The 21,773-nt window shown below is 48.4% G+C and overlaps 6 protein-coding genes across 6 annotated transcripts; 3 read left to right on the plus strand and 3 right to left on the minus strand.

The window, feature by feature from the left end:
• The first annotated feature begins 606 nt into the window (after positions 1–606).
• On the plus strand, positions 607–5,500 carry BC939DRAFT_441347 (uncharacterized protein). The gene is made up of 4 exons (XM_051554213.1): positions 607–1,890; positions 2,346–4,197; positions 4,300–4,512; positions 4,623–5,500. The coding sequence occupies exons 1-4, from the start codon at positions 1,105–1,107 to the stop codon at positions 5,273–5,275; spliced, it is 3,504 nt and encodes a 1,167-aa protein (XP_051415719.1). The 5' UTR covers positions 607–1,104; the 3' UTR covers positions 5,276–5,500.
• A 3,204-nt stretch (positions 5,501–8,704) lies between these two features.
• BC939DRAFT_526135 (uncharacterized protein) lies at positions 8,705–11,036 on the plus strand (the record flags this gene model as incomplete). Its single annotated transcript, XM_051561351.1, has 2 exons — positions 8,705–9,717; positions 9,963–11,036. The coding sequence occupies exons 1-2, from the start codon at positions 8,872–8,874 to the stop codon at positions 11,034–11,036; spliced, it is 1,920 nt and encodes a 639-aa protein (XP_051415720.1). The 5' UTR covers positions 8,705–8,871.
• A 232-nt stretch (positions 11,037–11,268) lies between these two features.
• BC939DRAFT_441353 (uncharacterized protein) lies at positions 11,269–13,206 on the plus strand. The gene is made up of 2 exons (XM_051554214.1): positions 11,269–12,311; positions 12,433–13,206. The coding sequence occupies exons 1-2, from the start codon at positions 11,507–11,509 to the stop codon at positions 13,083–13,085; spliced, it is 1,458 nt and encodes a 485-aa protein (XP_051415721.1). The 5' UTR covers positions 11,269–11,506; the 3' UTR covers positions 13,086–13,206.
• A 440-nt stretch (positions 13,207–13,646) lies between these two features.
• On the minus strand, positions 13,647–15,195 carry BC939DRAFT_441356 (uncharacterized protein). Its single transcript, XM_051554215.1, has 4 exons — positions 14,759–15,195; positions 14,629–14,687; positions 14,093–14,500; positions 13,647–13,969 (listed from the first exon to the last, which is right to left on the minus strand). Exons 1-4 carry the CDS (start codon positions 14,787–14,789, stop codon positions 13,676–13,678), a joined length of 792 nt encoding a protein of 263 aa, XP_051415722.1. The 5' UTR covers positions 14,790–15,195; the 3' UTR covers positions 13,647–13,675.
• Positions 15,196–15,290: 95 nt separating this feature from the next.
• On the minus strand, positions 15,291–16,031 carry BC939DRAFT_474192 (uncharacterized protein; the record flags this gene model as incomplete). Its single annotated transcript, XM_051558401.1, has 1 exon — positions 15,291–16,031. One exon carries the CDS (start codon positions 16,029–16,031, stop codon positions 15,291–15,293), a length of 741 nt encoding a protein of 246 aa, XP_051415723.1.
• Positions 16,032–18,198: 2,167 nt separating this feature from the next.
• On the minus strand, positions 18,199–20,654 carry BC939DRAFT_441364 (Copine-domain-containing protein). The gene is made up of 4 exons (XM_051554216.1): positions 20,251–20,654; positions 19,705–20,160; positions 19,202–19,608; positions 18,199–19,081 (listed from the first exon to the last, which is right to left on the minus strand). Exons 1-4 carry the CDS (start codon positions 20,474–20,476, stop codon positions 18,314–18,316), a joined length of 1,857 nt encoding a protein of 618 aa, XP_051415724.1. The 5' UTR covers positions 20,477–20,654; the 3' UTR covers positions 18,199–18,313.
• Positions 20,655–21,773: the final 1,119 nt, after the last annotated feature.

The following is a 21,773-nucleotide window of genomic DNA, read 5'->3' on the forward strand; positions in this document are numbered from 1 at the left end:
ATCCCTTTCAAACGAATGCTTGATCCTTGCATCTCTGTGCCTGATTATTCATTGACCTATCCACACATCTCTTGTCTCCTGGCAAAGCGGGGGTGTCCCTTACCCTCATTTTTGTGCATCATTTGTTGCTCGCCTGGTCTTAGCTGGTACTTGCCTATCTTTTTTGTGCCATGTTAGTGGTGCTTGTTATTGTCAAATTGGAGGAGTGCGTTATGTTATCTCCGATCACAGCGCACAGTTCACCCCCCAACTTTGGCTAAATCCTAAATGTCATTTCAACGAGCGAGTGGAGCAATGCTTGAAGCACCGTACAGAGCACAAGAAAGTAAGTGCTCTTTTTTCTGAAAGACAGTGACCGAAGACATGTAGCGATGCAGATAGACCAGAGTTTAACATAGGAATCCTTGCTGTTTCTGCATTGCATTGCATACTTTCAATCGAGTAAAAAAAAAAAGATATATTTATATGGCATGGTACATGCATGCATGCATTGCATTGGCAAGCAATGCACCCATCCCTCATTCACGAGTCCAACAGAGCAGATGCAGAAGCACAACACAAGACCATGAGCAAAGCAGAAAGTAATAAGCATCGCATACATGGAAACACATCCCATCATGTCCCATCCAACCCACAGCAAAGTGGGGATACATGGACTGAGTACATCACACTTTTCATTTCTTTCCTTCTTCCTTCTCTCCGCCTTTCCCCTTTCCTTCTTTCATTCTCTCTTTCGCACTCTCGCAGATAACACTCTTTTCCTTCTTCCCTCCTTCCCTCCTTCCCTCTTCTCTTCTTCCCCCTCTCTCTCACACACTTTCACATATTCTTTCCCACATACACTCTCCCACACTCTCGCATTCCTACACTCTCACTCTATCACTCTTCCTCGCCTATTTTTACTCCTCACCTATCACATTGAATCCCAGCACTGCACACACTTTTTGCTTCGCTTGTGCCGACGCATCAACCATCCTTACCAGGCACCCACCTTTTTCTAGATTCTGACAATTGCTTACGCCTTCCCTTCCTCCTCCCTCCTTCCCATCCCTCTCCTTTGCTTTCCCTCCCACGCCTCCCTTCCCTCGTCGTCTCCACTTTGGTATGAAGCACCACGAACCTCGTTCTCTTTCTCACTCCTCTTCTGTCTGCTACTCAAAACCCGCCCCCGCTCCCTCGTCTTTACATACCACGTCACACATACCATCCAATTCTACTCCACCATTGTCCCTGCCTTCGCCCCCACCCTCCTTTCATGTCCTCGATCAGCCCCAGCCCCAGAAGCAATCCCATTGTCGCCCTCACTTCGGGGAGGACAGCAATAGCAGACACAGGAACGTTCTTCGTTTCAAGTCTAACCTGTCTTCATGTATGTCCCTGGCTCACATGAGCAACCATTGTGATATGAAGCACTTATCCTGCGACAAGGATTTCACACCAGCATCAAGGCCACCATCACCGCCAACGGAAACAGCAATGCAGTGTCATCGCTCTCAACAACCACATCAACAGAGTCAACTGTATGGCTCTCCCAGGCCTGATATCTTCGATGTATCTGCACTGGATAACATCAGACACGAGGAGGGCTCTCATCTATCCCCCGCACGCCCTTCAGAATACTACTCGGACTCCTCGATCGCAAACTTAAAGGACTGTTATCATGATGATGAAGGGTCTGTGGTAGCTATCGGTAATGCTACTGGTGATGCAGGTGCAAGGGAAAGCCAAGGGTGCAAGGATGATAGTGAAGATAGTGTTTGTAGCACAAGATGCGGCCGTGCAACTAAAACAGGCACTATTTTAGCTCGTGTCACACCTTGTCCGTCTGTCGATGCTCTCGCTGGCCCTGGCTCACCGGAGGACTGTCCACCCGCGTGTGCCTCCGCTTTGGTATGTGTTTTTTTTATTGCGTACGCATGTCAATGGGAACTGGGATGTTGATATTGAGGATGAGAGAGACGCATGATACGTGATGCAGCTGATAGGATGTTGCAGCTGCAAGCACAGCAAAAAGACACGTAAAAAAAAAGCAGAAGGGGAAGAGAGGATGCATGCATATATCTCCGATACCCATGGTCATCATGCCATTGCACCCAATTGGTTTCTGGTCCACGCCCTACCCCATTTTCTTTCCTTGTCTCTTGCCTGCTATGCTATCCTCTCCTTCCTGCAGTCTATGTTCCTGCAACGCTGCGCTCGAGAGCCCCTCCTGAACCGTTTGTCCGTTGGAACAACGAGGGTCCTATACATATACAACGGGTCTTGTTTATTAATAAAAACTCTTGCTTACTTGCCTCTCTCCCTTTTTATTCCAACTTCACTTCGAACCGCATCCCCACAATCAGATTTCGTGCAACAGTATCAACTCTGCGCGCTCAATTGCTTCAGCTCCCGACCTGTCTATTCACCAATCGCAATCATCATCACCAGAGCAACTGCCGAGCACGAGCCAACTGCTAGAGCATCCCCATATCATATTCCCTAGCATGCATCAATCCGACGATATCATCGCACCAAAGCAATCAACAGCCGCCTCCGAGTCGTCAATCGCACTGCCATCAATATCGACCTTTGAGCTCATTGACGGAGACAAAAGTGCCAAGGCGCCCTTCATGCAAGGGTCTTCAAGAAGCTGGGGATTGAAGCACGACCGCAGTCTACACAGGGAGAGCACCGCCACAGATCAGGACAGCGACGATGCTGGGCAAGAAAGCTCTACCGAAAGCGAGGAGAGCAGTGATTCAGAGGTTGAAAGGAGGCTAGCATTGGAGCCTCACAAGCCCATCTCCATGAAACGCAGGAAGGCAAGTGAAGAGGACGAGGACGAGAACGAGGACGAGGACCAGAATGAGGACCTCATGCAAAGACAAGCTAGCGGGAGATTGTCTCCCTCAGACACCTCCAGCCCTCCTCGGAGGCAATCTCAGCAACCAGTAGAGTCCTCATCCACGCCACCATCTCCCTCCAGGGCATCGCCACATCGACCTTCCAGCTGGCCTGCCCGAAAGCGGAGGAGCATCCTCGCAGACCCATCTCCAAAGTTCTCTGTGCCCTGCCAAACCGATCCCCCTTCGTGCAGCAATCTTGATACATCATCCCTCAGTCTGCTCTCTGCCACTTCTGCTCTTGTCTCTGCGGGTACTATCCCACCGCTGGACAGCAAGGACGGATTTCTGCCGCCGCTATTGTCTCCACCAGCCTCGACGTCTTCTTCACCGTCATCATCGCCAACTTCTTCACCGACAGAACCTCAATTCGCATCGATCCTGGGCTCGTTTGCATGCGCTAAGGCATCTAATGCCACCAAAACGCGACGTTCGTCCTCGTTCTGTCGACGCCTGCGGTATTGTTTCCCACTCCTTGGCGCCTGTCGCAAACGGAACTTTGAGGAGGCAATCGAGCTGACACGACCTCTCGGAAACGATCCCTCAGTCGAGCATGCCGGATGGCTCAGTTCGATCAAGCGGCGAAAGATTCACCACTATCCAACACGCTGGACTTCAACTCTGTCGCCCTCACCATACGTGAAACTGATGGCAATGCGCGATTTTTGGGATGTGATGCAATCCCGTCTGGATCTGTCTTGGCTTGACCTATTAACCATCACAACATCAACCTGTCAGGAATTTCAAGTCGAGACAGAGCAAACGGACATTATTACTGACTGCAAGGGCACTGTTGATGATGTTAAGAAGGGTACCGGGGCAACCCTCAGAGAAGAAAGCACGGATATCGACACGGGAATGAAGGCGAAGGAGGTCAAGTCGTCTGATGAAGTATGGTCATTGTGCCTGAAGACTCGCAGAAGAACCGTAGTTCAACATCCGAATGCAGGTCTATTTTTGAGAGGACTCTGGGAAGAAGAGGAGAGGAGTCGTCGACAACGGCAGATGGTTCCGGAGAGCGTTCACAAGACGATGAGAAGCAAGGTCTTGAACAGGAAACCCCTTCCTCGGTCAAATGTTCCCAGAAGTCAGCCAGTGTCGTGGATTATTCCAAAGGATACGAAAGACTTGAAGGATTCCTCAGCCTCCTCATCGTCGTACGTCAAGACCTCTGATCAAGCAACGGAGAAATCGAAGAACGACGAGGATACCAAAGAGAAACGGAAATCGGATGCGAAGTCGTCCCAGCAGAACCAGGCTGAGCAAGAGATGATACTGCGGAAGAAGCCTGGTCCTGCAGCAGCTGTTCGATGTGAGTGCCACAAATCATAAAATATGCATTTCGAGTCGGTGTTCTTCTACTCAAGAATAATTATTCTGACAAGTTTGATCCGTTCCCTTCTTGGTTTAATAGCGAATGCTCTTTCTGAAGGATATGATCTGAACGAGCACAAGCCGTGGAGGGATGCTACGATCACACCACATCGGGGCAGCATTCGCTCTTTGTGCAAGATGCGCAGTACCATGCTCGAGCCATGGCCGTCTGAGAAATCTAGGGCCAAGGATGAATGTACTAGGGTTCTACACCGCATGCGTGAACAACTGAACGTTGTCATCAATCTGCAGAGTATGTGATGCTCCACGTCCCTGCTTTCTGCAGCACCGTCCTTTCTTTATTCTTGATGCTTCTTTGCATATCCACTAACGTTCAATCTCATTGCTACGCCTATCAACTAGTTCATCTGCGATCTATGATCAAGACAACACCTTCACACATGTCGTTCCTGCTATCGATCCGCCATCCTGGTCAGGTTTCGGTAGAGCTACTGAATGCGCTCTATGGACCGCAGTTCATGCAGACGAGTGCCTTCCGATCGATCGAGCAATTGCTATGGGGGAAACACCAGCCTGCCAGGATTGAGCACCAGTATCACCACCAATATCATCACTCGCAGCACCAAAACCCAGGCTATTTGCCACACTCGTCGCATGCGCCAGATTACAGATACCACGATCATGAGAACCAGCGGTCTTTTGAGAGCAAGTTAGATTCTGGCGTTCAGGATCAGCATGGCCAACCTGCCCATTACCATCGCTACCATCATCAGGGAGGACGTCGACACGATCATCATCACCACGACGGCATGGAGGATAATGAGGGATGCGAGTTTGAGGAGGAGTTTGACGAGCAATCGTATCAGGATCCTATGATGGGTTTGGATCATATCGTTGAGATTGGGGATCATGGAGCCAATCGTTGCCACAGTGATATGGAGGTCGAAGCTAAGGCATGGATCAGAGAGATGGTGAGTGAGGACGATGAGATCGAGGCACTCGGTGTATCGAGAGCTCCCCGCGATGGAATCCTGGTTGAGGTCCATCAGGGGTGAAGAGGTACAGGCTCTTTTGTTCTGCCTTGTTGGGCACCATCTGTGTATTAGATTTCATGTTTCAATTTTTTTTGTAGACTATCCTTCTTTGCCCGACTCCTATACAATATTAGAACAACCATCAAAATGTCAACTTAGAAAAGTCTTGCTTTCTTCAATTATCTGAGTAAATGAGAGGGAGGAGATTTTAATTTCTATCAGTTCCAGCAGCGGCTCTTTTTGTGAGTAAGGCCCACCAAACGGTGCTCGTCGGAGGAATTATGGCTTCACAAAAAAAAAAATCGTCACTTCATCGACGATTTCTGCCCCGGTTCTTGAGTCAATGTTTGATGTGAGTGAATTGCCGCAAAGATGTTCATTGAGGGGAGTTTTTTTTATCTCGATAATGCCCAATGCTAACCCCTCACCATTCTAAACGATTCCCACATGGATCGATGCGTGGAGAGCTGAAAATCGGATGATGGAATAACACGAAACCTTAAACTAGCTAACTAATTGTAGCGTCCACGCGATGCTGGATTCCCTTATATAGAAGGACATAAGCTATCCTGCGCCGTTTGATGGGCGCTTCCTGCCTCTTGACAAGTAAGTCGTTCCAGAGCGTCGGAACACTTAAAGTTTTTTACTTATTGAAGAACAGCGTTAGTAGTGCTCTTTCTAGCGTTGTGGTCCCCGATCGCACTGAAGGTCGGCCTTGAGGTTCAACCTGTGCGCTAAATCATATGCGACATTTGTAACAAGACGTAAACGTTCATGTCAGCATCCCTTTTATCGGTGGCCTATGTGCACAGCAGAGTTTGTGCCAGTAGAATATCAAATATCATCACATATCGTACCATTCTTCATCAGTCCGAATAAAACATTTCTACAGCTTCAAACATACTTGAGTCTGGAGCTTTGATATGAACTTACTGATCGAGTCATTGCCTGAGCCTTTTATAGATCCTCCGAACATCCTAGGCAGTTTGTTCCCGACTTCCTTTGGCTGGTCCCCTGGTTCTCGAACTAGTTTTCATCAACTATTTTCCCCTGACCAAGCAGAAGTTGTGTTTGTAAGCGAGTGTTGGAAGGTACGTTAACTGCAATGAAATGCAGAATCAGACGACAGAGATCAATTTTGCATATTTTACGGTCCTCGAGGACGAAAGAAAGATTTGCAGTAGGATACTTCTTGGTCCTATTCTTGCTCGCGTCGCCCTGGTCCACCTCTACGCTCACCACGGCTGGTTTCTTCGGCGATTATAGATCCGTAATGGCCATGGTATCCTCGCTGATTACGGCCTCCACGCTCATCGCATTCGTCTCGCTCTCCTTGCTGGCGACGTTGGATCTAAAATAAGAAGAATTAGCGCGCTGGACAATAAGAAAGGTGCGGACATACCAAACCATCGCGCATGCTCTGCAACAAAAAGTACTTACTCTTTTACCCTTAGGTGCATCTGGAGACACTATCCACGATCTTTTTTCATTTACGTATATGGCCTCGTTGCCCTTGGACCTCTCTTCTGAGGCCTCGATTTTGTCGAGGAAAATTTGTTTGAATGATTCGAACACTTCGGTGCTTGCTCTCACCTGGCTACAATACTGATCCAGGACGTCCTGCTTGTCATCTCAATCACATCCGCGTAGCACGACGATATTCTTTACGAACGACTGGCCTAGTACATGGCCTGTGCAATCGTTGTTCGTAACGAAGGTAGTTGTGAGTCACTAGCAGTGCTGGCTTTCAGCTTCTAAATAATGTCTTTCGCTTTATCCGACGTGCACCTTCACCCATGAAAGAGCACATCCAAGTCACTCGGGGTAACTACAGCCTAACCAGCCAGGGCACTGCCTCACCTTGCGACCAATAAAGATGACCGTTTTTACGAGCCCTATATCAGCATATCCTTGGCTTTCAGATAAGTAGACGGGGCTGATTGCTGCTGTTTTTAGGGAGGCTGACTGCTACTGTTTTTAGAGAGGCTGGCTTCTCTTTTTCTTCACTTACAACGTAACTATGACTGGTAGGATGATATTGCACTTTGAATCTTATTTCAAGAGAAACGGCAAGCTATATCATTAATAACCTATGCTTATCCATGGACATATGGGGGACTGCCTCGCTGGCTGTTACAGGTATGGCAGAAGAGTCTCAGACATCATCCCCTGTTTCTCACTGCCTCTTCACAGTTGGATTCTTCCATTTCGTCTTGTTCCTTTTCGGCGTACCTCAGTGGGTAGGTTCCCCAATAAAATAGAATCTTCCACCGGTCCAGTTACAGTACTCGATGATGGACCCACACAATTGGAGCGCGTTCTATCCGACATCAGAGCCTGGGGGCTATACATTCCAACTTACATTCTCCTCAGAGATATGTTCGAGTCAGTTTTATTATCTTTAACAGTCTCTCGGTAAGGTGCTTTAAAGTAGTCTGAAAAGCGACGTCCTTGACTGACTGGCTATTGGAGTGGGTTCTAATATAGCAGCTCCAAATCCAGGGACCGGAGTAGATCCTTTGATAGCTTTATGCCCAGGGTAAAAGAAGGCAAATGAATGGATGATGCAACACATAAGGCACATTGGGACGTATCCAAGTGGAGTCCACATATATGCAGAAAAAAAAGTTATCCTAGGCAGGAACTGTCCCTAGGGAGAAGATTAAGAAGCTTCTTTTGTTCCCGGAAGTGGCAATCTAAATTTATCCAGTGCAAACTAGCAGGTGAACGTGGTTGGTATGGGCCAGAGGACAAGTATAAGACAATCTATACTATCTCTACTTCGAGTAGCCTTCAATGCACAATGTGGTCCGAGTTTGGTTATAGCTAGTGCCAATACATCGCGGTACTGACTCAAGTGAATGCTTATCTTTAGTTTGTACGCACTACTGCCTCAAAGGACAGACAACGGGGTAAAGAGGCTGCTCATGAGAAATGGTAACAGCCCAAGATTAACTTAGTATGAAAGCATTGACCCTGCTTCGGGTCCACCTTGTATCGTGTTTTAAAGTTCATTCGAAGATGCGAGCCCAGGTCCAGCTACAAGCAAGCAGGTGCCCATGGGTACCGAACTAGGTATATACGTTGATGCGCACATTTGTACAATAGTCTGCTTTGTTTGTTTGAGAGGATGGCTGTTGGATAGTAGAGGCGTTATTTATTAGAATGTAACAAGGGACTGGTACGACGTATATATCACATCGCATTATTACTGTAATTTACTTCGGCACATTGAATTGGCAAGTAGAAAAAGCATTTGTCCAGCAGTGCATAAACTTACTCAAACAGCTAGGCCCCGTCTATTTCTGTTCTCTACACGCGCTGTGCCTTTTCCTTTTATTGATTGGATGGATAACATGCTTATACGATAGCCAACCCTTCATTTCCCTAGGGAAAAAACCCATATAAATACAGGCACTTGAATCCCTTTCTCTTCCCACATATTCACCACCTCCTCTCTTCTTTGTCTCGTATACTCACGCACCTCGACTGGTCACTACGCCATTTACCGCTTATACACACCCCCTATCCCTTCAACAGACCACCGCCGTAGACTCTCGTTCCTCTTTTTATTTTTTATTTTTACGCCTATCAACATCATCACACAGTGAATACCCATGGCTACCGGTCCCTCCATTCCATACTACACCCTAAAGTCACGTCCCGACAGCACCGGCATTCATTTCCCATCATCCACATTGACCTTTGACCATACCTCGTCCTACCGCCACAACATGCATAGCAAGCGTAGAATCTCCATCGCGAAGGCGGCCATATTAGCCAGCTTATCCTTCATGATACTCGCCCTCTTTCATGCCCATTACTCGGACAACGCCTCCTATACATCATCAGAAACGACCTCCCTCGAGCAGCAGCACCAACAACAGCAGCACTCGTTACCAGAATTACTTCCGTCGCGGACACCATACATGCCTGGGGAGCGGACACACCAATCTACCAAGAGCCCAGTCGCACCTCAGCCATCCCTTTCCACACCTACCCCTGTCCCTGCTCCTGCTCCTGACAGTAAGGTTTCAAATGAATCTGGCATCATCGTCTCGGATACTGCATTGGGGACGACGGTACGGTATCAAAATGGAACGCAAACAAGGGTCTTCAAGCCAGCATTCTTCAAAGATCCGGAGGCGGCCAAAAATGATATGGGTTCTTTTATGCAGACCCTTGCAGCGCGGTCCTGGTGGACCCGCAAGTCAGCACCCGTGTTTGGCAACGACAACTATAATGGTAGCAAGAGCAAGGACATGAACGAAAATGAAGAAGAGGAAGACGATGACCGAGATCAGATAAATACGTCGAACACGATGCCTGGACGGTATTTCACGTATCTTCCGATGGGCGGAGGAAACAACCAGTTCGTGTCCCTTCAGAAAGCTGCACTCCTTGCCAAGGACTTGAACCGCACCTTGATCCTTCCTCCAATCAGTCCCAACACCCATATCCCCGTAAGTAACCATGTCGTTGGCTGTATGTTTATTTGTTTCTTGTATGATCAAGGGTGTAATAGATAAAAGGTTGTCTTTCCTTTTTTTTTTTTTTTTTTTTTTTTTTTAACACTTGGCATTCGCTGCTGAAAAAGCCATGCGGATAAAAAAAAAAAAAAAAACGCGTTTTTAAGATTGTCCTTTTCGTGTCTGACAATTTATTTCGCGTTTCATGATTTACGTGTATATGTACGTATCCTCTGTAGGTATGGGCAGGCCCACGCTATTCGCAGTTTTATGACCTTGATCATTTTACTTCCAAGTCCGGCATCTCTATGGTTGAGTGGCACGATGTCAAGCAAGTACCCGAGAGCGTCCCCAAGGACTTTAATCACCACTGGGAAGAGTTTTCAGAGGAGTTTCCTTGCACACCCAATGGCGGCATCGGTATCGGTAACAACAGACTGTACGACAAGTTCCGGCAACAATTCTTGTTGAAATACAAGGTCGCGATGTCTCCTGTGGACAAGACTCAGGGCAAGTCCACCGATTACCAATATGCACGCGACGTGCTTCTAAAGGACACGCCTATGATAGAGACGACCAAGACGGCGAATGGTGTCGATCCCAATCTGTGGAAGTGTCTCTCGTGCCCTTACTTCCTTAGCGGCGAGAACCTAGGCAACCGAGCGTGGGACGAGGTCGGTGTCCACTTGCGGTTCAATGACGAGACCGAGGCTATGGTCGATGATATTCTGGATATACTTCTTAGACCTGTTGATGGCGAGCGCAAGGACACTTCCGCCATGTCTGCCTCAAGACCATTCAGGCCACATCCTGAGTTCATCATTATTCATTTGCGCCGTGGAGACATTGTGAACAAGTGCCCCCCAGGTGTGGCAGAGAAGGACTGTGTTGTGCAGATCGAGGCCATTGCAGAAAAGGTAGACGAGATTGAGAAGCAGCGACGGATTGCGGCCCTGGAAGAGCACCAACTGCAACAGGACGGCGAAGGTAAAGAGAACTTTGTGTTCAAGCGTCTTCCGGTGCTGGTGACGACGAACGAGGGACGACCGGAGGAACTGAGGAAATTGGAGAAGTTGGGTTGGATTTTGTTGGACCATGGGGATGAAGAGAGGGATGCGGAGGGGAGGGTGAAGATGTCTATTACTACGAAGCTGGGGACGATGTCGCGATTGGGACCATGGTACCCGCCGATGTTAGACGCGGTGCTGTTGACGAGGGGCAAGTACCTAATTGGGATGGCGAATTCGAGGATGAGTATCCTGGCGACGCAGCGAGGGGCGGCCTGGCACGGACATAAGACCATACTCATGTAACATTAAAATGTAACATTAAATAAAGCGGATTTACATGAATGAAATGTTCAGCGATAGACACTCTGGACGTATTTGTTCCTGAAGTTAAAGTAGCTCCTGGCAATAATAGGTTGGAGTCCATCCTATGCAATCTACATCGATATTTGCGCTTGGTCACAAGGTGTATGTGTGTGCGTGCACAAGAGTGAGAAGAAAGAGCACAAGGGGAGAGAGAGCATCTTGTTCAGTGTGGCACACACAGCCTATCCATCCATCTATCCATCCATTCCACAGCCAGCATTCTTTTTCTCGGCTTTCTGCACCCTCTCTCCCTTCCCCACCAAACAAACAAACAAACTTCACTCCCTTTCACCTCCTCCACCCCCACCCCTCCCTCTACTTCCTCGCCCACCACCTGATCCTCCTCTTCCATCTACTCGATCCCATCACACTCCCCCACTCCTTTACGTCTTCACTTCTTCACCTCACTCATGTCAGACTGCCTCTCACAGGGCTGTCCCCCCAACCAGGCCTGCTTCCTCTACAGCAATGACGTCCTCTGTCAGCCCTTCCAAGTCCCTGATACCTACCCCGCAACCAACACCAGCACAACTATCGTCAACCCACCGGGCTGGTACATCGCCAGTGCCTACCCCTCTGTCCGTTACACCGGCTCGCTCGCCAACCAGACTCAGGGCGCTAATTGCACCACTATCCCCGTCCCCGTCCCCTCCTACCAACTCTATCACCAACTCATCGACAACATCCTCCTACATGACCTGGGCATGTACGGATGGTTCGATTACCAATTTTCATCCACCCTGGTCCAATACCGAGGCAATTGTGCCGAGAATTTTTACTGCCAGCCCTCAGTCCCCGTCAACACAGAGCCCATCAGGTCGTTGGAGATCGTCAATATCTCGAGTCAGCTCCCAGGCACCTGTCAAGGCCTCAAGGCCGAGAACCAGCCCTGTCTTTCGTCCAACATGTGCCAGGGCTGGCATATCCAGTCAGATGGCTCCTACAACAACGACCAGTTTCGATGTATACCATCGTCGAACCCCGTGGGCAATTCGACCGTCTCTGGAAAGTGCGTCAAAGTCGCCAAGTACAAGAACTACCAACCGTTTTTTCAGGGAGCGGTAAAGACTTCTCTGCTCTCGATTATGTTGGTGCTCTTCCTCGTGCTTTTGTACATGTGGTATCGGCGACAGAAGGCCCGACAGCCATTTGGGCCACGTTATCACGATAATACGCCCGCCTATCTTCTACATGGTGGGGTTTATCGTCCGCCAGGTAAAGCAGACAACAGCCCAACCAATGGACAACAATGGAAACTGAAGGTTTGAAAGGGGGGGTTTCTTTCCTTGGTAACAGTATCACCGATTTCTAATCAAACAATGCTCCTTTTCCATAGATGGTAATGATAATGGAGAGCTGCCAGCATATGGAGCACATCGAAGGGACGAGCGAATTATTGGACCAGGATCAGAAGAAATCGGCATGTACTCGTTTTCGAACCAGGCACCACTAGGAATGTCCAGCGGTTACCCATCAACGGCCATAGGACCTGCTCAACAAAATTATCCCTTCCCAATGACTCATCCTGGACTGAACACAGTGCTTCCGCCAGCGCCATCGGGGACTCTCTACCCACCACCACTTACGCCACAACAGGCCGAGGCTGCAGCTTTGGCTGCAGCTGCTGCGGCTGCATTGTCGACGCTGGAACCATCAGCGAGTCAAGGTGTGCAGCAGGGTAGATCGTTGCCTCCAGCTTACGAGCCTTCATTAGCACCAGCACCAGCAACAACACCGGGAGCTGCAGGAGAGACAGCGAATGTGGAACCAAACGCGGGCACGGGAATTGCAGGAGAAAAACAAGAACTTTACGATCAGGATCATGAACGGACCGCTGAAGGATCGTTATCGTCGAGGAATTCATTCAGTGTAGAAAAGCCGTTGAAGAAAGAGAAAGAGGAGCTGCGTGCGCAGGACAAGGATACTGATCAGGCATCGACATCCTCATCCGCATCCGGATCGGGCTCAGGATCTTCTAGACGACAGTAGAGCAGGACGGTGCTCATGTTCAAGGACGAAAAAAAAAAATACAAGCAACATAATGGTAAATATCAACACTTCATATTATACCCTACTTTTCATTAAAAGCTTGTGCTTTTTGATTGTTTAGCTGTTGAGGTTGTAAACGTTCGCCCGTCGAGAAGCAAATTGCAATTTCATTTAAGTGGTACCACTGTTTACAACATGGGGACACCCGCGACTTACACTAAATCCGAAGGTGAAAAGAAGAAAAAGAAACCCCTCCATTGAGCAAGCAAACAAGCAGTAATATCGTTGCCAACACGTTTATTCTTGAGGGTCTCACGCTATACAGGCTGAATATGCAAGCTGATGGCGATAGCTGAAGATCAACAAGAGCTGACCAACTTAAAGCCGATGGACCGAGCGAGTGTGCGTCCGAGATGGTAATCCAACAGATATGTAAACATCGCCCGCTAGCAGAAGCCGTAGCGCACACACCAGCCCATAATTCCCAATTCCTCGCGTTGGATGCCTTTGAAAATGATATCCACATTGCGCAAGGCAGTTTGCATTCGTCGTGTATCGCCTTTTTTTTATAGTTTTTTTTTTTTTCTTATTTAAAGTGCAGCTTGAGGCCCTTTATTGCGACTCTCTGCCAATTGCTGGAACTGCTCTGGCGTAATGGGCGTGTGCCCGAATCGACACATCGCACCCTTGTCGCATACTCCGTATAGATGGTAGAATGAGCAGGGTTGCAGCGAAAGATCGTGTGTGTAGGGACAGAGGTCGCCCTTGGTGCAGGATCCCGTAATCTCGTATTTGCACACGCCTCGAGTCTTCCTCATCTCCTGCTCTTGTGCTAGGTAGGCTTCGCGCGCTTCAATGTCGTGCTTGAACGTACAGTTGTCTCCCTAATAAGCCAGTAAAAAAAAAAAAAAAAAAAAAAAAAAAAAAAAAAAAGGAGAGTCAGCATGAATTTGTATTATGGAGGTACATACTGAGATATCATTTAAGAGGCGTCCAGAGCGTCTTACATTAATGCAATGACCCTTCAAAAAATGCATGCAGTCCCTGCGCGGCACAAACGGCTTCGTCTCCGTGTTCGCATTAGACTTTCTTTGATGTTGCCGCGCTTTTTGATGAAGCTGCTGCTGTTGAAATGGCAGTGGTTGTCTCTGGTTTTGATCTTGTTGTCCCTGTCGAACTTGTGAATCCGCTAACTGTGCCGAACTCTGTTTGAGTTGCTCTTGCATCAGCCTGCCCTGTTGCTTCACATTCTCTTCAAGCTCCTTGGTTGTATGCGCCATATGCTGAACTAAGAGATCCGTGAAATCCTCGTCTGGCCGTACACCCACAGCATCGGCATTGGCGTCAAGATCCGGCTTGAACCTTTCCATAAATCGACGCCTCGTTTTATTTGGTAGATTTGATGGACCAGAGTTCTAAGTAGAGAAACAGAAAGAGAAAGAGAATAGAAAAAACAAAATAAGCATGCTGTTCGACGGACAGGGTTTTTTGTCGCTGAATAAAGGGCATGCGCGGATGCATAGTACTCCGCGCTCAATGTTACCTGCTGATGCTTTTGCTGATGCTTTTGCTGGTGATGATGCTGAGTATTGGCTTGATTGCCTGTGTGCTGGTTCTTTTTTCGTTTCCGGTTAAGCTTGTTGGGTGTGGCATCCTTGTCTTGAGCGTTGGACGATCCGGTGTTGGTGGTTTCCCGAGCTCCATGCTGCGACCCTCCTTTTCCTCCTCCTTTCTGGAACTTCCTCTTCTTCGTTTTTGGCAGCGAGGTGACTTCTGTCCCTGTGGATGCTGTGTACGGTGTGTTCATGGCTACATAGCCTGACCCTGGTGCCAAGGCCTCAAAGGCCGCTGCTGCTGCTGCGGCCACATCTGCTGGTATCTGGGGCGTGCTTTTGATGTTTGGTTGCTTGGGCGTGGTTGCACTTTGGGTGGCGACTGGTGGCGCTGCTCTTTCTGAGGCTCTCGTGCGCCTGAACTTTGTGGACGCATCGACCACAGGGCTGCCGGCGTCGATGGAGGGTAGCACCGAAGATATGAGCGAGTCTAATGAGAATTTTGAGCCGGGAGTTCCTTCCATGGTGTATGTGAGTGCAATGCAGAAGGAAGGAATGCAAAGACAAAGAAAAAAAAAAAGAAAAGATACAAAGCAAACATTCATGACTGTCATAATAATAGCCAATTTTTATTCACTTTAATTTATGCACTTTATGCGCCTGTGGTATCCTGGTTGGTAGTCGTGCTCTTGGCTGGCTTGGGTTCCTCGCTACCCGGCCTCAGTTCGGCATTCAGCAGGCGAGGTAGCCTAGCATTGGACATGTAATATTTCTGCTTGACCTGGAAGGGTGTCCGCGTCTTGACCACCTTGGCGATCTTCTTCCAGTCTTGACCATGCTCCTGCAATGCTACCTTCATCCGCTCAACCTCATCCTCCTTCCAGCGACCTTTTATTTCAGCCTGCATCGACTTGTGCATATGACTCCGGCACTGTACATCCGATCTCGTTCCAACCTTCCTGGCGACTATCGACCAATCGATCAATCGGCCCTTTGCCTCCTGGGATTTCACATCCTCCAGTTGCTCCAGCTGCTCCGCCACGGCGTCCGCCAGCTTTTTGAGCTCTTCAGGATCCCAGCGCCCTGACTTCCGATCATTGAAGGGATTGATAATGTCCCAACGTCGCTTACATGAGGTCGGGGTTCGGCCCAGACGCATGCCATCGACTTCCTGGGTACCAATCTCCAACCACGGAATATCATCCCCTTGGCCCAACTCTTCAACTTGCTCCCTCAGCCATTGGTCTTGCTCTGGCGTCCACCGTTTCATCTTCGAAGGCTTATGTGTATTAGGCAGTGTTGTCGTATTACCCTTCTCCTTCGACCGAAAAAAGGACATCCGACTCTCGATAGCGGTCATGGAGCGATCGGGGAAGTGGTCGTAGATGTCCATGGACGTCAACCCTCTATGAAGAGAGCGCTTTATCAATTGGTCCTCCTCAGCTGTCCAGCGTTGCCTGGTGCTATTCGTGATAGAAATCCTCCTCGCGATCTTCCTTGGCCGAACCTCAACTGAATCCTCGAGGTTGGTGGCTGGTGGTGGTTGAATTTGTCGCGTAGAGAGTGTGGGAATGAAAAACCGCTTTGGGGAGATTAAGCCCGCGGTCTTTGAGGTCGTGAGACTGAGGGTTGGCTGTAACTGATTACTGCATACTGGGCTCAACGCGAGCCTCCGAAAAAGCTGCTGGGCTCTAAGGAGCGACATTGATGATTACTGCTATAGCCAGAGAAGAGATTCGAATGTGCAGATCAAGAAGGCCTAAAAAATAAAGACAGGGAGCTGAGCCTTGTAGCGCAAGCGATCTAATCGAAATTTGACAAGCACTTAATCGTAACAATCAACGCGCGATGCGTCCCATACCTGGCATTCCTAGAACTTTCGCGGATTCATTTCAGAAAGTATACTGAAAAAACCCGATAAACAATATGGTGAACATCAGTAAGATGCCACACGAAAACAAGCGATCGCGTGTTCAAACAACATGAGATGCATATCTCCTGTTGCATCACGATGCAATGTAAAGAAAGGGAGAGTGTGTAGAAGATCGTGGTCAAGCATCTGCACATAACGGCTAGTTACAAATTCTCATTAGTGTATCTTCGTCCCGTTCTGCCTTCCCGCCATAGAAGGACATGTTCTCGGCCTTCCCGACATAATGGTTTTCATCCACGAGGATAGGACAGGATAACGAGAGGGAAGTAGTGAGGAGTGGAGGAGTTGAGATAATTGCAAGTGCAAAATGAAGTGTAGCCTAACACTTGACTTCTGAACAGGGCGGATTGAATATGTCATGTCTCACAAGCAACTCCTCTTCTTTATTTTAATTGTCTATGAAATGGAGCTTGATGGGCCCAGCAAAGTCTCGAAACGTTGGATCAGCGCATAACGTTGTAGATGAATCCAGGGAGCCCTGGAAAGCGATTTAAACGGCGTGGTCCTTTTCGCAACTTTGTTTCTCCTCACGTAGGCTCCAGTGCCGGTATGGAAGCAGTAGGATACTCCAGTCATTAAAATCCAGGGATATCAAGGAAGGTCTTCCTATTGAAGGCAGTCGATGGGAAGACTGCAATCCTTGAGGCATTCGTGGAAGAGTGGGATCTCAAGAGATGGCGCACTCCCGGCGCTGTCTCATGAGATAGTGTAACTGGCTGGTGCACGCGGAACGCAATGGATCTTGAGGTCGGATACAAGGTGCTATTCAACTTCTAGAGGCTGATATGGACCTGGGTCTCAGTGAAAGAGTGAGTCCCGGCATGAAATAGTACCTTTTCCTTGAGCGGTACGTTCTGCCCCCTCTTTTGCTTACAGTAACCGTTACTTTCATGGTGTTCACCTATGGATCCACAAAGGGCTGGATGGAGTTAAAGGTGGTGGGCCTTCAAGTATGACTCCTAGATCTGTGTCTCGGCCCAGTCTTTTGTCCCATGCGTAGCACTGTATGCGCAAGCTTAACTGTTCAAAAAGATCATCAATCCAAACTCGCATAGGCGCTCTGATCCGAACGACGCTAGCGTTCATCCACTCTCGACACTTCCCGAACGCCTTGATCCCAGCAATAGGGGTATATATCGCCACAAATCTCTGTTTATTATTAGCATCAATGGTTTAAAGATAGGTATAGATGATTGTAGATTAGAAGACAAATAAACAGCGCCTTACATCGCCCACGGTGTACTCTCTTGAATCGAAGCAAAGAGAGAGGAGCACAGTGGTATCAAAGTGTGCCAGAGAGATAACCCAGACGGCAGGGTAGAAACCGCGCTGTCAAATGCTGATTCTATCTATGTGAAAGAGCGCACAACCACAGATAAAACGTCGATTGTTGGGTAGCCAAGGTGAACTTTTGCACTCATCCATTGTATTATCGGGACATGGCAAGATTTACCGTCATCGCAAGGCGTACGTTCGGGCATGTATTCTTTCAGAGTCTATAAAACCACCATGCTACATACCATAGTACATTTTTTGCCACTAATTCTTTTTTATTTGCCATCGCAGTAGGTAGGAAGTGTAACCATAAATCACATAGTCGCGTCGTCCGCGGTTACGAAAATAAGGTCATCGAACTAAGTATAATCGTTCATCAAAGTCCGCGATATTATTTATTAGCATTAGAGTTATTCTGTACAGCTCAACTTGGTGGGTAATGTATGCAGCGGCATACGACCACGATATTATGCCTTTCCTTGATAAGAGTATCGATCAGGCACAATCTGCGGCGCCCTGCTGCCAGAAGGATTAGCAGAGAAACCAGCAGGGAAACCAACTGAGGGACCAGCAGCTGTGGGTGACGATGGCACCGAGCTGTAAGCGCCGTAGCTACCATATGCGGGCATTGCGGACATAGGTCTCATATTCGGGCTTGCTGCGGTATCGACATATGCAGGCATTGCGGACATAGGTCTCATGTTCGGGCTTGTTATGCCGCCATTGCTCCTAGCCATCATTGTATCGGCCCTTGGGGGTGCCCGTGGCTTCACGCTATGCTGGGTCATGTAGCTCACAAACTGATCTGGTACCTCTGCCAGGACTGCTTCGGCCAACTCCTCATTGCCGAAGGTTCCAGCCTGGAAGTCGCGGAAGGGGACGAATTGGACAATATCCCGGGCCATGGTCACTCCATTCGCTCGAAGCGGCTCGTCATCAGCGTCCAGCACATTCATGTTGTCGAAATTGGCAGATCCAACGCCGACAATGATGATGGAGAGCGGTAGGCGCGAAGCGTCGATAATGGCGCGTATGGTGTTGTCCATGTCGGTGATGACTCCGTCGGTCAAAATCAAGAGGACATAGTATTCTTCCATCTGTCCCGAACGGTGTTGATTGCAAATGGCTGCTGTCTGGTTGATCACGGGCGAGAAGTTGGTCGGGCCGTACAGCTCTGCGAACTGCAGAGCGTGCCAGTAAGCAGCGAGAATTCCATCGACGCCATCCACCTCGGGCTACGCTCGAAGAACAAAGAATGAATTGTAGTGAGATATCATTACCCTGATTTAGATACCACTGCAAAAATTCACACCGGCGGACTTGTTTTTCAGGTCGTTGCACAAGCTGTAGCTTACGAATTGCGGGTTTCCATTGAGAGCGAAACAATGGCTGACTTGGCCGTTCACTTTGCCGCCGAATCCATAAACGGGAAACTTCTTGTCGGTATCGTAGCACTGGAGAATGTTTCCGACACTCCGGATCGCCCTCGTATAATCATTTTCGCCCGATGGGTTTCTGAAGTGCAACGATCGAGGATCGCGGGGATCGCCGTTGCTCTGTGTAAAATCAATCGCTACGACCAGATTGAGTGGAATGCCGCCGGCCAAGTAATCCAAGAACGAAGGTGGTTCAGTGACCATCATCCTCCTGATCACCAAGTCTGTCCCAGGAGGCATGGGAGACAAGGGGTAATATTTTGGTTTCTGCAAGTGCAACAGATCCTGGAGAGTGAAATAGGGGGTGATTCCAATGGTAACATGCTCTACTTTGTTGAATGAGAGGCGGCACAGTTATGGGACTTATCCAGGAGAGAACTATGAGCAACAGGAACATGCTTGAAAAATTGGATGAAACGTACGTCCATTTTCCTTGAACCTTTTGACCTCGATCTTTAACTGCCTGTTTGGGTCGCCATTGCAGAGCTCGATTTCCTTTATGGAGAACTCATCCCAGATGGGATTACTCTTGCTTCTGACCACATGGGATTGATAAATGGGTGAAAACACGCCGTTTTCCGAGGCACGATGGACGATGAAGAACGAACTTGGATCCGAGCGAAAAAGGGCTTTTTTAGCGATCTTTGTTGCCTCAATGTTGAATCTGCAAGTAAAAAACAGAATGTGAGCATTTGTGGGACACTGATCCAAAAACCTTAATTTTACCAGTCGACTTTTGATCCTGGGCCTTATCACCTGCCTAATCACCCTTTTTGACTGCGATTGCTCCTCCGCGCTCACAATAACGGTTCCTCGATGGGAGTTACGGTGCTGCGGGTGGTCTAATCTGCCAGCCAAGCTCCTTCCGCGGCTTCCGACTAGTAATGGGCAGGAATGACATCAGTTAGAAGGACATTCCTGGAGGTTCATTTTATCTGTCATATGTGTAAAAAAAAGATTTTTCTTACTAATTTTGCCAACCTCCGTGTCAAAATGACCGATGAGCTCCTGCGCGGTCCACAAAGGGTTGTTACGGTTATCGACGTCCACAACGGTGAAACGGATAGGCTGAATCTGCTCGAAGCGATAGTCGATAACGATACTTTTGACGAACTCGCAATCCAGCTTGTTCAAGATCATCTCAGTCTTGCCAATCGGCTCCTTGCACCATGTCCGTGTTTTTGGGTCCATCATGAAGACAAAGCATTGTGGGTCGGATTTTGAGAGGATGTCCAAATCAGCAAGACCCCTAAGATCGTTGGAAGTACCGTCCAGCTTTGGTTAGCCATAGGAAAAGTATTCGAGGGCTGTATGTACAAATCAGTTGGGCAGTTGTGGTTGCATGCATACCTGCATTTTATCTTTAGTTCAAGTTTTGGCGCAGTCGGCACCGTAGGAGGCAGAGTAGGTGTTTGGTACATAGTTGTCGGTAGGCTGCTGTTTTGGCGAAGTGGATGGGGAAAAAAAAAAAAAAGTGCTTGGAGAGAAAGAAAGCAAGACCCGATCAGTTCTATTCAAGACAAAAAAGACAGCGATGGTTTCTCATTTGTCACGGGCGAGGTGGCGATGCTGATGTCGGTCATTTCGGACGGCGCGCTAAAACGATGCACAAAAAGGATGGCAACCTGAGATTGATCCATTCGATCCATTCTCATCCTGCTTGTTTGCTGTTTTTTGCTTGTTGAATTGTTAATCGTATGTGTTTGTGCATATCCATTGACGGCGCATGCCCAGTAAGGTTGCCGCCAATGCCGTCATTTAGACTGTTGTCAACATGCAGCGTGTACAGAAATTTTCTTTTCAGTGGCATGCCGGATGCATGCTGAATCCATTAGGCCAACCCAGGTCTTCTGTTTGGCCATTTCCGCATCGGCATCTACGTCCTTCGTGGCATTGAGAGTTATTTGCGATAACTTAAATGTCTTGCCGCACAACACCTGGACTTATCCTTTATCACCCCATGGTCTTCAGGTACTGGTGGTCAGTGCACCTTCCAGGGCAACTGAAACGCAGCCTAATGGGATGCAGAGAACAAAAGTGTTGGCATTGCGGCGGGCTCTCTCGACAAAGCATCTTCATACCCTTGCCTGGACGTCTCACTTGCTGTTCTTTCTTCCGACCACTACCATCTTCATTCTCGTCTCCTCGCTTCTTCACAGAGTCGATAGGAAACTTTCATGGCAGCATGAGAGCAATCTATATGTGTGCATCAGGTCAGGCCACAGATATAGTTCTCAAGAAATGAATTCGGTCACCGGCAACATATTTAGCCCGAGCGGAAAATGTATAGAATCGACGTTATAAAAAGATGGAATGCAGCGCGTACCAGCTTGATTCTCTGGCACCGTTCTAAAGGGCCCATTTCCATGGCCGCACCTGTAGAGAAAGGATCTCATTTGAGGAGCACGTGTCAATTAAGAGTGTCAGGTAACCTCCCATGTGCCCGTAATTGGCTGTCTGGAAAGAATAAAAAAAAAGTTGTATCTGGAAA

Source organism: Gamsiella multidivaricata, assembly GCF_025024155.1.
Source record: "Gamsiella multidivaricata strain RSA 2152 chromosome Unknown BC939scaffold_10, whole genome shotgun sequence".
NCBI lineage: Eukaryota > Fungi > Mortierellomycota > Mortierellomycetes > Mortierellales > Mortierellaceae > Gamsiella > Gamsiella multidivaricata.

Bases quoted from the DNA above. Each gene is read 5' to 3' on its own strand.
- BC939DRAFT_441356 (XM_051554215.1), bottom strand. From the start codon at position 14,789: ATGGAGCTCGGGAAACCACCAACACCGGATC. The intron at 14,501-14,628 runs GTAACATTGAGC...TTCTCTACTTAG, and splicing joins ATCAGCAAAAGCATCAGCAG to AACTCTGGTCCATCAAATCT. The intron at 13,970-14,092 runs GTAAGACGCTCT...CTGGCTTATTAG, and splicing joins TGAAGGGTCATTGCATTAAT to GGAGACAACTGTACGTTCAA.
- BC939DRAFT_441364 (XM_051554216.1), bottom strand. From the start codon at position 20,476: ATGATGGACCCAAAAACACGGACATGGTGCAAGGAGCCGATTGGCAAG. The intron at 20,161-20,250 runs GTAAGAAAAATC...GCCCATTACTAG, and splicing joins CACGGAGGTTGGCAAAATTA to TCGGAAGCCGCGGAAGGAGC. The intron at 19,609-19,704 runs GTACGTTTCATC...TCAACAAAGTAG, and splicing joins AAGGTTCAAGGAAAATGGAC to AGCATGTTACCATTGGAATC.
- BC939DRAFT_441353 (XM_051554214.1), top strand. From the start codon at position 11,507: ATGTCAGACTGCCTCTCACAGGGCTGTCCCCCCAACCAGGCCTGCTTC. The intron at 12,312-12,432 runs GTAAAGCAGACA...CCTTTTCCATAG, and splicing joins TGGGGTTTATCGTCCGCCAG to ATGGTAATGATAATGGAGAG.
- BC939DRAFT_441347 (XM_051554213.1), top strand. From the start codon at position 1,105: ATGAAGCACCACGAACCTCGTTCTCTTTCTCACTCCTCTTCTGTCTGC. The intron at 1,891-2,345 runs GTATGTGTTTTT...CCCCACAATCAG, and splicing joins CCGCGTGTGCCTCCGCTTTG to ATTTCGTGCAACAGTATCAA. The intron at 4,513-4,622 runs GTATGTGATGCT...CCTATCAACTAG, and splicing joins CGTTGTCATCAATCTGCAGA to TTCATCTGCGATCTATGATC.